Raw genomic sequence first — 13345 nt, 5'->3', positions numbered from 1 at the left:
GGGCAGACTGTGTGTCAAGCTTCCATTAGGAATACAACCATTATATAAACACTAAGACCACAGAAACTCTGCAGACAGCCCTGGGACATGTTCTGTGTATGTCAAAACTATACACAACACCCTGCTCTCTTGGTCAGGTAAATAACAATGATCATAGATGCGATCAGCCCACATCCAGTGATCCTTGAAGAAAACCCTATGGTATTTTTTTGGAGTCGTTTTGAAACTGTAGCATAGGAGGATGGGGTCACCAAACTTTGCTTACTTATTTATCTCGGAAATAAAACTCTAATGATTTTCAAGGTCTGAGGTCAAGGCCTTTGAAGGGAATTCCTAAAATCCCTTGTGGATCAGATTCAAAGTGTAATCAAACTCTCAATACTTGTTCCTATGCTAAGTTGTCAGTTCCTATTGAGTTTCAAAGACGGGGCAAAGGTCAAGGTCACTATAGAGAATTCTTTAAAATCCTATTGGTCAGAATTTATACAAAACCACAGAACAGGGGATAGGTAAAATTTTCATTTTTGTTCCCCATGGTGAGTTGTTTAGAATTTTTAGATTTTAACGTCAGAATTTTTAAGTTCTCTGGATGGGTATATAATTCAATCTTTGTGGTATTAATGCTTTCTAAGATGTGTTAATTCTTTTACAGGTGGGAGCATTCCCCAGAGTCCGGTTTTGGCCTACCCAGGCACACCATTTGTCATTAGTGGAGGTCGGAGCCCAGGAATTCCGGGAACAACCCATCCCCAGGGCCACATTCAGCTCCTCCCTCGGTCCTCAGGAACCACCTGTCCTGGTACTACACATATGCTTAGCCCGGTGAGCCCCAGCATGCCAAAGGTTGTGGGACACATTCCCATCACAAATACTAGTCCAGGAAATCCTAATGCAAATACTGGTGAGAATTTCCTTCTGTGTAGAAAGTTTGATTTAAATGTAGAGGGGGGGGGGGGGGTTATTCATATGTATAGACATGTATTGCATCAGATGTCTGTTTAATAACACATACCGTATATACTCACCTATAAGTCGGATTTTTGGGAGTCAATTTTTGGTCCAAAACTCTATGTCCGACTTATAGGCATGTCCTAAGAAGATTGGTATTTTTCTGGGTGGCGTAATGTAGCGTTTTTTAAACAACTCCAATAATTATCATGGACTACCACACAAATGATTATTGTTCACAAATATCTAGACACATCATTTTATGTATTTTAAAATTATGTATAGAGTACAAGTATTTACATATTTTCATAATTTTATCTAGTTAAGTGTATATTATTTATTTTAAATAAAAATTATTTACATACCGGTAACTAATTCTTTCATTCAATTTAACTAATCTATCATTTATTGGTAAAATTGAATTACGAACCCGATTTAATATTGAAATATTCATATGTATACCGGCTGAAATATATTTCATAAAAGATTGAATATTGTTAACAGTTAATTTAGATAATCATTCTTGACTCTTAAAAACTCAATTGTTGATACAATGAATTATACCAGAATGGCACAATAACAGTTTTTGCCTCTAAGTAAACAGTGTCAGGTACTGGTAATTAGGAGACCATAATTGCTTAGGTAAACAAGTGATCATTGCCCATAATAGATCAAGGGTTGTGTTTAAACCCCTATCAGATATGACTGGGATTTTGAGCACCTCATAATTATTAATTTCTCAAAATATCTTTTAAAACATAGGTAAAAACACTAAAGCATTAACTTACAATTGTCAACCGATTCTGACAAAAATTTACACCAACTTATAAGCAGGTCAATGGCAAATTCCTACAAAATAACCTTAAAGAATACAACCGACTTCTAGGCGAGTGTATACGGTATACATGTAACCGACTTCTAGGCGAGTATATACGGTAGACATGTAACCCATTTGATGGCAGGTTGTAGTTAATATGTTGTTGTTTTTTATTTCCATTAATTCCTTGCCTCATAGTTTTATTGTGCAGGCTTCCAGTTACACCATTTCACAGAACTTTTGAACGACTGTGAACATAGATCAGAATTACCCCATAATAAAGAGAATAAAATCCTAATATTTGCTATTTTAGGTGCTCTAAGTCCCTGTCGAAGCTTTCCTATGTCTGTACCCGGGGGGCTGATCCTTTGTCCACCCATGGGAGCTAGTGCCTTCCCATCCACTACTAGTCTGGGTGCCTCCCACAATCCTACGCAATCGGAGTCTAGAGAGATTGAAGGAGAGGAGCGGGCCACTGATTTATCGAAAAGACTTGCTGAAGAAACAAAAGTGGAAAAGAACAATGGAGAGAGTATTAAAACTCGGGAGAAAGAGAGTACTATAACTCAGGAGAAAGTCAAAGAGGAGGGAGGCAAGCAACCGGAGAGAGAGAGATATTTGCGCTTCAAAAACCTGGACATTGGGAACTGTAATGATGGTACTTGTATTGCTTTATAGAGGTGTTATAAAATTATTAGATAAAATGTGTTTCACCGAGGAACAGAAACATTTATACACGTAATTGTAAACTTGTATGTATTGATATAAAGATACATCATTTCAAATATCCTCGCATTCAGGCATTTATTGTCAGTTTATGTTTCAAAAAGCACATTGATTAATTCTTAAGATTGTGAGGAACTGTGATAGCAATGGTGATTTAAGTGTTTTGATTCTTTCCTGACATTGAATAATTTTTGTCATCTCCTACACACAGGCCATTCATCATGTCGTGAACAATTTATTTCGTTACAGATGGAGTTCCCGTAGAATATGATGATTTAGATTTTGTGTGGGATAAATACTTAGAGGACACAGGCTCCACAGCTGTTCCAAATGTAGCTTTCAAACACGTAAGTTTCAGCTCGACCACAGTTAATTAATATAACCAAAACGACCTTTCAACCTGAAAATCAATAAGGGTCATCCATAAGTCATGACCAATGGGACTCTTGTCATTAGTCAAACAATTAATGTAGTCATGGTAGACAAAACATGGTTTTCTGACCACCCTGTACTGACAATAACAATCAGCACATTTTCTGTTTTCTGACCACCCTGTACTGACAATAACAATCAGCACATTTTCTTTGAGTGAACGGGGGGGGGGGGGGGGGTTAGAAAAATGAATTGACATTTATACAGCTGCTAATATTACTCTGAGAATCATAGGAATTACAGAGTGCAGTGTTTCGTGATATTTTTTACCCAGTGATTTTTTTCCCCTAGGTGGAGTACAGTTTAGAGAGTGGCTTCGTGAAGGGTATGAAATTGGAAGTACCGAACAGATGTAATATTGGAACGTATTGGGTGACGTCTGTCATCATGACCTGTGGGGAGTTGCTACGGTTACGGTTTGATGGCTATGAGGACGACTCCTCGGCTGATTTTTGGTGCGACTTAATTTCCTCAGAAATTCATCCAATTGGATGGTGTGCTCAGAATAACCAGGTTTTGCAACCTCCTGAAGGTTAGCTAGAGAAAAGATTGAGTATTGCATATAATTCAGCCATTGTGTATTGCATATTTAATGCAGTCATGTGTAAAGCTCCAAATCATATCATGAACATTTTTAATGGAGACTTTTGATTGTCATTTGATGGAATTGGAGGTTTTAAAGAGTTATCTCCCTTTCAGTCAGTCTTTCATATAAATGACAGCATGATAAACAGTCTTACATTGCAAGATTTCATTGCAGCTATTAAGGATAAATTTGATGATTGGCGAGAATTTCTGGTGAAATCACTAACGGGGGCAAGAACTGCACCATCGTTTCTTTTGGATAAGGTACAGAAAACTTGACATTTATTGTTTCAGAATACATGTGTTTGGTTAAAAGATTTATGCATGATGCATGGTGAAATCAATTTGAAAGTTATAGTTTATAGAAGTAATTCAAAACAAATTGATTTTGCTGTATTGATTTTAGTCCAGCTGAGCTGAAATTTCTGATTGAAATTTGTCTATTGTCTGTCTGTTGTATGAAAACTTTTCACATTTTCATCTTCCTCTCAAGAACCATAATGCCAATTGCAGCCAAACGTAGCACAAAACATTCTTGGAGGAAAGGGCATTCAAGTTTGTAAATGTGACAAACTACATCCTTTTCCAAGGGGAGATAATTGAGAAATAATAAGAATAGGGTAGGAGTTTAAAAAAAACCTTTTCTTTTCAAGAACCAGTAGACCAAAACAGGCATAACTTCTGTAAAAGCTTGCTTACTTGATAAAGATTTAAATTTGTCATGATCCCAGAAGACAGATAGGGGCCACAGTCACAAGGAAGGTTTAAGTTTTTATTTAGGAATATATAGGAACATTCTTTGAAAATCTCCTCAAGAACCATATGGGTATAGTTTGTCAAATTGATATGTATCCACCGGTAGAGTAGGTTCAGGGGTTGTTTTTTTGTTGTTTTTGTTTTGTTGTTGTTGTTTTTTTTACATGACTATTATGTCCTGTACATGAATGCAGAAGAAGTCTTTCTAAATCTTCTTAGGAATCACATTAAGTTCCCTGGGGGTCTTTGCAGGATTAAAAGAGGGGTCTTAAGATTTTAGATCGGAATATTTAGGAAAATTCCTGTAAAATAGATTTAGAACAAGAATAGAATGTGGTAGGTCAATATGCAATACTGATTAGATAATGCACATCCCAGGGTGTTCGTATGATGTGTGGCTAAGTTGGGGGCATATTTAAGATTAAATGTTTTACATGGGGTAATTCTGTTACTCAGGTGAGTGATAAGGATAAGGATAATTCTGTTACTCAGGTGAGTGATAATGATAATTCTGTTACTCAGGTGAGTGATAAGGATAATTCTGTTACTCAGGTGAGTGATAAGGATAATTCTGTTACTCAGGTGAGTGATAAGGATAATTCTGTTACTCAGGTGAGTGATAAGTATAATTCTGTTACTCAGGTGAGCGATAAGTATAATTGTATAATTCTGTTACTCAGGTGAGCGATAAGTATAATTCTGTTACTCAGGTGAGCGATAAGGCTCATGGACTTTTTGTTTAAAGTTTGGTATTTGTGGGTGGGGGGGATGATGACTTAATATTGTGTCATAATACATGCCAACTGACAATGACACAATTATGATTATGTGAAATACTTACACAGTCCACAGGCACTACACCAGTAGACCAGTTAAAGAGAGGAATGAGATTAGAACTTCAGCATGCCATCAATCCCACAGACATCTGGCTTGTGAAGGTGTTAGAGAATGTTGGAGGGCGTCTGTACCTGCGACTAGAGGGGTCCGAAGCCAGTTCTCATGACTTCTGGCTCTTCTACCTAAACCACAGACTTCATCCCATTGGCTGGGCCAAGGCCAATGGCTACAAGTACAGCCCTCCACCAGGTATGTTTCCCAGTCATCGCTCCTGCTCTGTTGGGGGTCATCATCAAGCTTTAATGCAGACTTATCTTGTCTGAAGGGAAGCCCTCGACATGAATTGAATACAGGGGAAACAACTTTGTCCTTTTTTTTTTTTTTTTTTTTTTTTTTTTCAAGTTTCAAGATTTTTATTTATGAAACAAGACAAAAACATATACAAATATACAAAACAAATGAAATACATGTATAAGATACAATGTGTATAAGATATGGTTATTATTTTACCATGGAATCAAAATAGATACAGTATATGTCAAACAATTGTAGTTATTAATTTACATCAACATAATTTCAAGTGACGGAATAATACTGCGTAAGAAACATATTTGGCAGTGTGTGTATAATAAAGATAAGTTTTTGGTTGTTGTTTTTCAAAAACGCCCCGCTGCCACAATGAGTCCACACATATCACGACAGTTCATATCCGACTCATTGGGCAGCTCTATTAGAGGACTGACCCTCTGAATAGTGGCTTCAGATATAACACAAGTATATATAATACACAGATATACACATGTATACATACATGTGCGTGCATAGATATAATAGCAGTAGTAAAAATGTTTAAATTTTATGTTAAAAATTTTGATATAAAGAATATCTATAGATTGGATACAAAATTTTGAAAAAACTTCTGTTCTTTTGTTTTATATAAAAACCTGAGAACTTGACAGTGCGATCTCAAGTATTCCTTGATGGAACGAATAACAAAATCACTCGTCTCATCAACCTGCACAACTCTACAATACATCTTACATTTATAAATTCTAAATGCAATAAAAGAAAGAAAATAGTTATATATCTTTATCAACTCAGTATTATCCAAATAAAACCCAACAGCAATATGTTTCCAAGTAATTGTGAAATTAATACAGGTACTTGCGACCTTCCATATATGTCGTACATTAATACAATCAAAAATAAGGTGTTTTGTGTTTTCGATTTCATTTCTACACAGTTTACACTTATTTGTTACAGTGTTGTTCCATTTGCTAATAAGGAGATTATTACTCAATAAGTTGTGTATTAGTTTATAATTAAACTCTGCTAAAGATTTGTCTTCAATGTATTTAACTTTCAATAAAAATATTGATTCCCATTCCTTTTTATCTGTTATTTGGAACTCTCTACTTAACCTTGTAAGCGAGGGTTTTTGGAATTTATGCTTTATCAAAGTAGAATAGAAAATTTTAGTTTTATGTTGTAAACATAAATTTTTATCAATATTTTTGGTTTTAATGTAGGGAATTTTAGAAAAATCATATCCGAGTTCAATTTTTTTGAAAATATGTCTTATCATCTTATACTCGCATAGCCAGTTCGTTTTCTTAGTAAGACAATCATAAATTTGTTTACCTGATTTTAATAGCCCATCCTCATTAAAAATGTCTTTAACATATAAAATTCCACTTTTTATCCAATCATCAAAACATATTGATTTACCTTTGAAGAGAAAATTTGCATTTGACCATATTGGCTGAAGAAGGAATTTTTCAGTGGAGTTAAGAGTTTGGTTTGTGTTGTCTTGACAAAGGTTGAAGCAAGAAAACACCTGTTTATAAAACACTGGAAAATTTTTAAGAATGCCATAATTGTTAGTTGATGTTTCAGAAGTCTTAACTAAATAATCAATGTCAAGATTTAAAGTTTTGCTGAAACTTTCTGCATATTTTTTAATGATATGATTACTTGTAATAAGGCGTGGAATCCACATGGCCTTTAGGGCTTTAAGTTTAGACTCTATATCGACTACACCTATCCCTCCATCTTTAATATCCCCTATCAATGTGTTCCTTTTGATTCTATCTTTTTTATTCCATAAAAAATTAAATATCAACCTATTGATATCTTTTATAAACTTAGGATCGGGTAATTCTAAAATGCTTGCAACATAAGTCAATTTTGATAAAGCCAATGAGTTAATGATTGTACATTTTCCAAATAATGATAGTTTTCTTCTCTTCCATGATTCAAATAACATTTCAATTTCGTGATATATTTTCATCCAGTTTTTATTGTAACATTCAATCTTATCTTGACCTATATGAATACCTAAACATTTTACGGCTTTCTTAGTTACCTTTATTCCCTCTACTGTTTCAAGCTGGTTTCTCAGGTTTCCGAGTAAAATACATTCTGTTTTTGTGAAATTTATTTTTGACCCTGCTAATTCACAGAAACTTTTAATGGTGTTTATTGCATGTTTTAGAGAATCGGTATCACTTAAAGCCAGTGTCATGTCGTCTGCATGTTGAATATTTTTAATTTCATTTTCTAAGTTTTTATTTTTAAAACCGTGAATCGAATTATTTGATTTGATTTTATCTGATAGAATTTCTGCAACAAATAGGTATAAAATCGCAGAAATTGGACAGCCTTGCCTAATTCCCCTGTGCATCTGGCATGTTCTAGAGATCCAGCTATTATTTTTTAAACGGAAGATAGGATTTTTATAAAGTATTTTAATCCATTTAATAAAATTAATTCCAAAATTAAATGTTTCTAGAGTTTTGAACAGAAAATTCCACTCAACTGAATCGAATGCTTTCTCAAAGTCGAGAAATAATAATAAGCCCTCTTGATTATTGTTTTCCCAGTAATCAAAAATATCTAATATTAATCGTACGTTGCTTCCTATAAATCTTCCTTTTATATATGCTGTCTGTTCGTTACTTATGTAATCATCGACAACTTTTTGTAAACGACGAGCAAATATGAATGCAATTATCTTGTAGTCTGTATTTGTAAGGCTAATAGGTCTGTAATTTTTTAATAGGGATTTCTCTCCTTTTTTGTGAATTAATGATATGACAGCAAGTCGTTGGGAAAAAGACATTTCATTTGATAAAAAAATTTCTTTAAGCATTCCAAAAAAAAGTTCCGATAACTGATCCCAAAAGCATTGATAAAATTCAGTTGGTAAACCGTCTAGACCTGGCGATTTATTGTGTTTCATACTCATAACAGCTTCTCGACATTCATCTAAAGTTGGAAATTGGACACAATTATTTCTCGCACTCTCAGATAAACATTTAATATTGCTATTATTTAAATAATTCTGAATGTCAGAAGAATTTATATTTTTAGTATCATACAGATTTTCATAAAAATTACACATTTCACTCAAAATATCTTCATCAGTAGTTAAAGTTTCTTTTCGTTCGTTCTGTAGTTCATTAATAACATTCTGTGATTGATGCTTTTTTTCTAGACTTAAAAAATACTTGGTGTTTTTTTCTCCTTTGTCGATCCACTTAGCGCGTGACCTAATTTGAGCTCCTTTTGCTTTTTTATCATACAAGTCATTTAATTGCGACTCCAAGTCTCTCTTTTTATTCATATCAATTTGGAGATGTGGGAGAGATTCTATTTCATTTATTTCTTTTTCAATGTTTGAAATTGTATTCTTAAGATTTTTCTGCGATTTGATTGAAAAATGTATAGAAAGTAACTTAATTTTATGTTTTAAAATTTCCCATTTTTGCGTGTTTGTTCCTTGTGAGTTTTTTATATTTTGTATAATATTTACAATTTGGTTTTTATATTCGCTACTTTTTAAGTAGGAAGTATTTAATTTCCAGTAACCTGTTCCTCTCTTGTTATCGTGTATATTAAGATTAAATCTAATTGCTTTGTGGTCAGACATTCTGGTTCTATTAGAATGAGTTCCTGGAATTTTCTGTAGCATGGGAGATTTGCATTTATTTAGAAAAGTTTTACTAATGAATACAAAATCGATTCTACTTTTGGGTATGTCAGAAGCATCACACCACGTGAAACCATCTGTTTTATCATGTTTACTTGTCCATAAATCGACAAGATTTAATTGAATTATTATGTCATTTAACACTTTAGAGCTTTTATCTGAACAATTATCTATTTTACAGTTGAAGTCCCCACATATAATAATATTGGATGAAATGTTCGAGTAATTATTAATGAAAGTTCTTAATCTTTTGAAAAATTGGATTCTACATGATTCATTATTTGGTGCATATATATTAACTAAAGTCAATTCTATGTCATGTAATTTCACGTTGATTAATAATTTTCGTCCGTCTTTTGATCTGTGAGTATTAAGAATATTAATGTCTAATCCATTTTTAGTCAGTATTGAAACACCTCTGGTAAATGTTGAATCAGAAAAGCAGTGTATAGCTTTTCCATACCATGAAAAATTATACAACGATTCGTTTTCTTCAATGAAATGCGTTTCCTGTAAAAAGGCAATATCTATTTTTGAATGTTTTAACCAATTATAATATTTTAAACGCTTTTCTTTGGTATTTAAACCTCTTGCATTAACAGACACAAATTTAAGGTTGTCCATGCTTCAAACAAAAAATTCATACTAAAGAAAAACATTTCTATTTACCTTAAACAGAAACAAAGACATTGTCCTTTTGAAGTCCGAGTTAAGGGTTTGGATATTATGCGAGCACAAAATGTAAGGTGAAATTAGCCCTTTCCGCCGCGATTTTTAGAGTCAAATGCATTTCCTTTAGGAGATGCCGTTTTGGTTCCCGAGACGACACTCTTCATCTGTGTGAGAGTCGCTTGTTGAGATCTGGTTCTCTCTCTTGGGGTAGTCTGTGTCTGTGTGAGAGTCGCTTGTTTAGATCTGGTTCTATCTTTAGGGGTATTCTGTTCGAGATTTATTTGTTGAGATCTGGTTTTCTCTATTGGGGTAGTTTGGAGAGACTGAGGACGATTTGGAGGTTGGCGGAGACGCGAGGCAATTTCTGAGAGAATGCAGCCAAGTTTGTTGGTGTCTGGCCAAGCTTCAGCACACGTGTGAATGGTAGCATCCTTGTCCAGCCCAGAAGCCCAGAAATCATCATATGTGGACTCAACAAACACATGATTCCTTTTTTGGGTTTTGAGAGAATCGGCGAAAACCGGAACTTGTTCAGCTTTGGCCTCTATAATTTCTGTCATAATCTGGATTTGGTTTAACGAAAAACTGGGTGACGGCAAGACGTGTTTCCCAATTTTTTTCGCATCTAGGGCAGATTTAGCTATTTGTATTGCTGAAGCTCTCTGTAGATCACCGCTACGCATCGCTTTCACGTATTGAAAGGCGTATTCTGCAGACTTATGGTTTACACCAAATAACTGCAAATCACATGGGAAAAAGTTAGACAAACAGTTGTCTTGGCCAGCAAAAGGAATGACGCTGGGTGCTGATTCAGTATAGTATTCACATTCATGGTTTCCAGGTTCGTGACCTTCGGATTTGCAAATTTTGCAACGCTTATTGTTTGGGCATTCCTTAGTATAGTGGTTTTCCTCCCAGCAATTCATACACCGTGGAGTGCGTTTGGTGGACGGTTGACCGTAGTGGTAAATAGTACATCTTAAACCGGCACAAATAGCTGTACGTGGAAGGAATATACCTTCGTCTAGCGCTTTGGTATAAATGAATCTATTACCGTTAAGGATGCCGGTCATTTTTCTAGTAACCGGATGACGAATTTTTTTCGTACTTCAGATCACTGGTGAGAGTAAGATTGAATTCTTGAAGCATTTTGATTACTTCGTTGTCATCAACCGATAGAGGCACGCCTTTGATTGTTATTTTCAGAACATTTTCAGTAGGATTGGATATCCCCGCTGAATAAGGATTCGTGTCGTATACTCTCACATTTTTACTTCTAAGGTCTATTCCCTCTGTAAGAAGTTTTGATCTACTTTCCATTGAGTCGACATATATTCTCCAAAGATCTCTGTCTTTTTGAACGCATTTTAAGTCATTTATTTTGTTTCCAACGGAGATCGACAGGTCAAAGTCTGAAAAGCGTGTAGATCCAAACTGAATTTCTCCGTCCTTTAGATAGACTGGTTTAAGCAATTCCATTGTCTTGGAGTAGTGGTTATAAATTCGATCGGATGAGTTACCGATGTGAATTTCGCTCACAATACAAAGAAAGAAAAAGGCGAAAAATCCAAAAGTGTATGAAAACACACAAAAAATTCACGCAATCAAACGTAAACATATATACACTGATATGTCCAAAGGAATTTTTGAAAAGTTTCCTAAATTCCTTGAAATTTGTCAAAGACACGGAGCAGACATAAACGCATTGAGCCTAGCCCGAGTCACGTGACTTTTTTTCAAACAACTTTGTCCTAGTTTTATTTTCGCCTTCATCCTAAATGAGTGAACATAAAACTGGGCAGATAGTGAATATAGATTTATTTATAACTTTAAAGTAACAAAAAACAACTCTTGGTGCATTTTAACCTAAGAGAAATCATTTTCAAATGTTTACATATGAAAAAGACAAAAAAAAAAACATCCCTTTACGCTGTAGTAGAAAAATTCGCATATACAGTTTGGAACCCATCCCCATTAGTTTTAAAACAAAAGAAGTCAGTGAGTGGATGCACAGCTTCAGTAATATGCAGTCTCCTGGCCCCAAGACCATAAACTGAGAATAACTTGAGTTAAAATTTTCATTACTTATATCCTAAGATTTATCTAGCACAGATGTTTTAAAAAACAGCAGGTTTATGTAAAGTTCAAATGCAAACGTGTACATACTAAAAAAAATTATTTCTTTATGAAAATTATTTCAAAAGTTAGCTTGATTTGAAATTTAGATTCAGTTTATGGTCTTCTCAAAAAAAAACTCCAGTCTGAGAGTTTACTAAAAAAAACTCAGAGTTTAGTTTGAGATTTTTTCAAGAAATGAAAGCCTGTAAATGGAAGCTCAATCAAGTTCTCATTATTTTTCTGCTTGTAGAATTGATCATGCAGTTTCAAGAGGAAGTTGACTGGATGAGAGTGTTGGAAACAGCTTTGAGAGAATCGGAGAAGATGGTGTTACCATTAGCGATATTTAAGGTACGAGTGGAAATGGTATCTAAATGAGTTCATTGAGATAAGTACATGTAATATAAGGTTTAGTGGAGAATAAAGAGAAATTGAAGGTCTTGTTACAAATTTCTTTTTTATTTGTAATATCTACTCAACTATCATGCTTTATATCAAATTAATAAATCACATATTCATCTCCATACATATACATATCTCCATACATATACACATCTCCAAACATATACACATCTCCATACATATACACAACTCCATACATATACACATCTCCATACATATACACATCTCCATACAAATATACACATCTACATACATATACACATCTACATACATATACACATCTACATACATATATACACATCTCCATACATATACACACATCTCCATACATATACACATCTCCATACATATACACACATCTCCATACATACACACATCTACATACATATATACACATCTACATACATATATACACATCTACATACATATATACATACATATATACACATCTCCATACATATACACATCTCCATACATATACACATCTCCAAACATATACACATCTCCATACATATACACATCTCCAAACATATACACATCTCCAAACATACATGTATATACACCAACACACACATAGAACATATGTTAATGTGGAAGTTGTTTTAAATATAGAAGAAAAAAAGAACAGAAAAACTTGTTACAAAATTCAGTACATGTAATCTATGAATCAAACTATATTATACTTGGCTTGGACAGTGGAGCTTTTAAAAATTGTATAAAGATCTAGGTGTTTATTCTAAGCTTAAACAAATGTTTGATTGTGCTTAATTTTAAAAGATTGAATGTAAAGCAGATGCCCATCACCATGTACACATGTACATGTACAGGTATATAACACATTTCTTCATAGAATGTACACATGTACAGGTACAGGTACATAACACATTTCTTCATAGAATGTACACATGTACAGGTACATAACACATTTCTTCATAGAATGTCATTTATGGAAAAAATGCACTGAATGTCAATCTGTATGGTTCTTAATTTTATGAAAAGTGCTTCACATTGACTTGCAATACAATCATTAATTTTAATGTGGTTTAATTTTTTTTTTTCAT

The 13345-nt window shown here is 34.0% G+C and overlaps 1 protein-coding gene across 1 annotated transcript in view; it reads left to right on the top strand.

Moving 5' to 3' along the window:
* The window catches only part of LOC125654939 (scm-like with four MBT domains protein 1), a 29008-nt gene that overhangs the window by 6123 nt on the left and 9540 nt on the right, over positions 1–13345 (top strand). The window contains exons 4-10 of the mRNA XM_048885054.2: positions 653–901; positions 2079–2423; positions 2741–2838; positions 3215–3455; positions 3684–3772; positions 5110–5350; positions 12133–12233. Of these exons, the coding sequence (XP_048741011.1) occupies positions 653–901; positions 2079–2423; positions 2741–2838; positions 3215–3455; positions 3684–3772; positions 5110–5350; positions 12133–12233 (1364 nt within the window). The remainder of the gene's footprint in view (positions 1–652; positions 902–2078; positions 2424–2740; positions 2839–3214; positions 3456–3683; positions 3773–5109; positions 5351–12132; positions 12234–13345) is intronic.

The sequence above is a fragment of the Ostrea edulis genome, chromosome 7, assembly GCF_947568905.1.
Source record: "Ostrea edulis chromosome 7, xbOstEdul1.1, whole genome shotgun sequence".
NCBI lineage: Eukaryota > Metazoa > Mollusca > Bivalvia > Ostreida > Ostreidae > Ostrea > Ostrea edulis.
The sequence above is the reverse complement of the archived record's forward strand: the minus strand, read 5'-3'. Positions and strand labels throughout refer to the sequence as shown.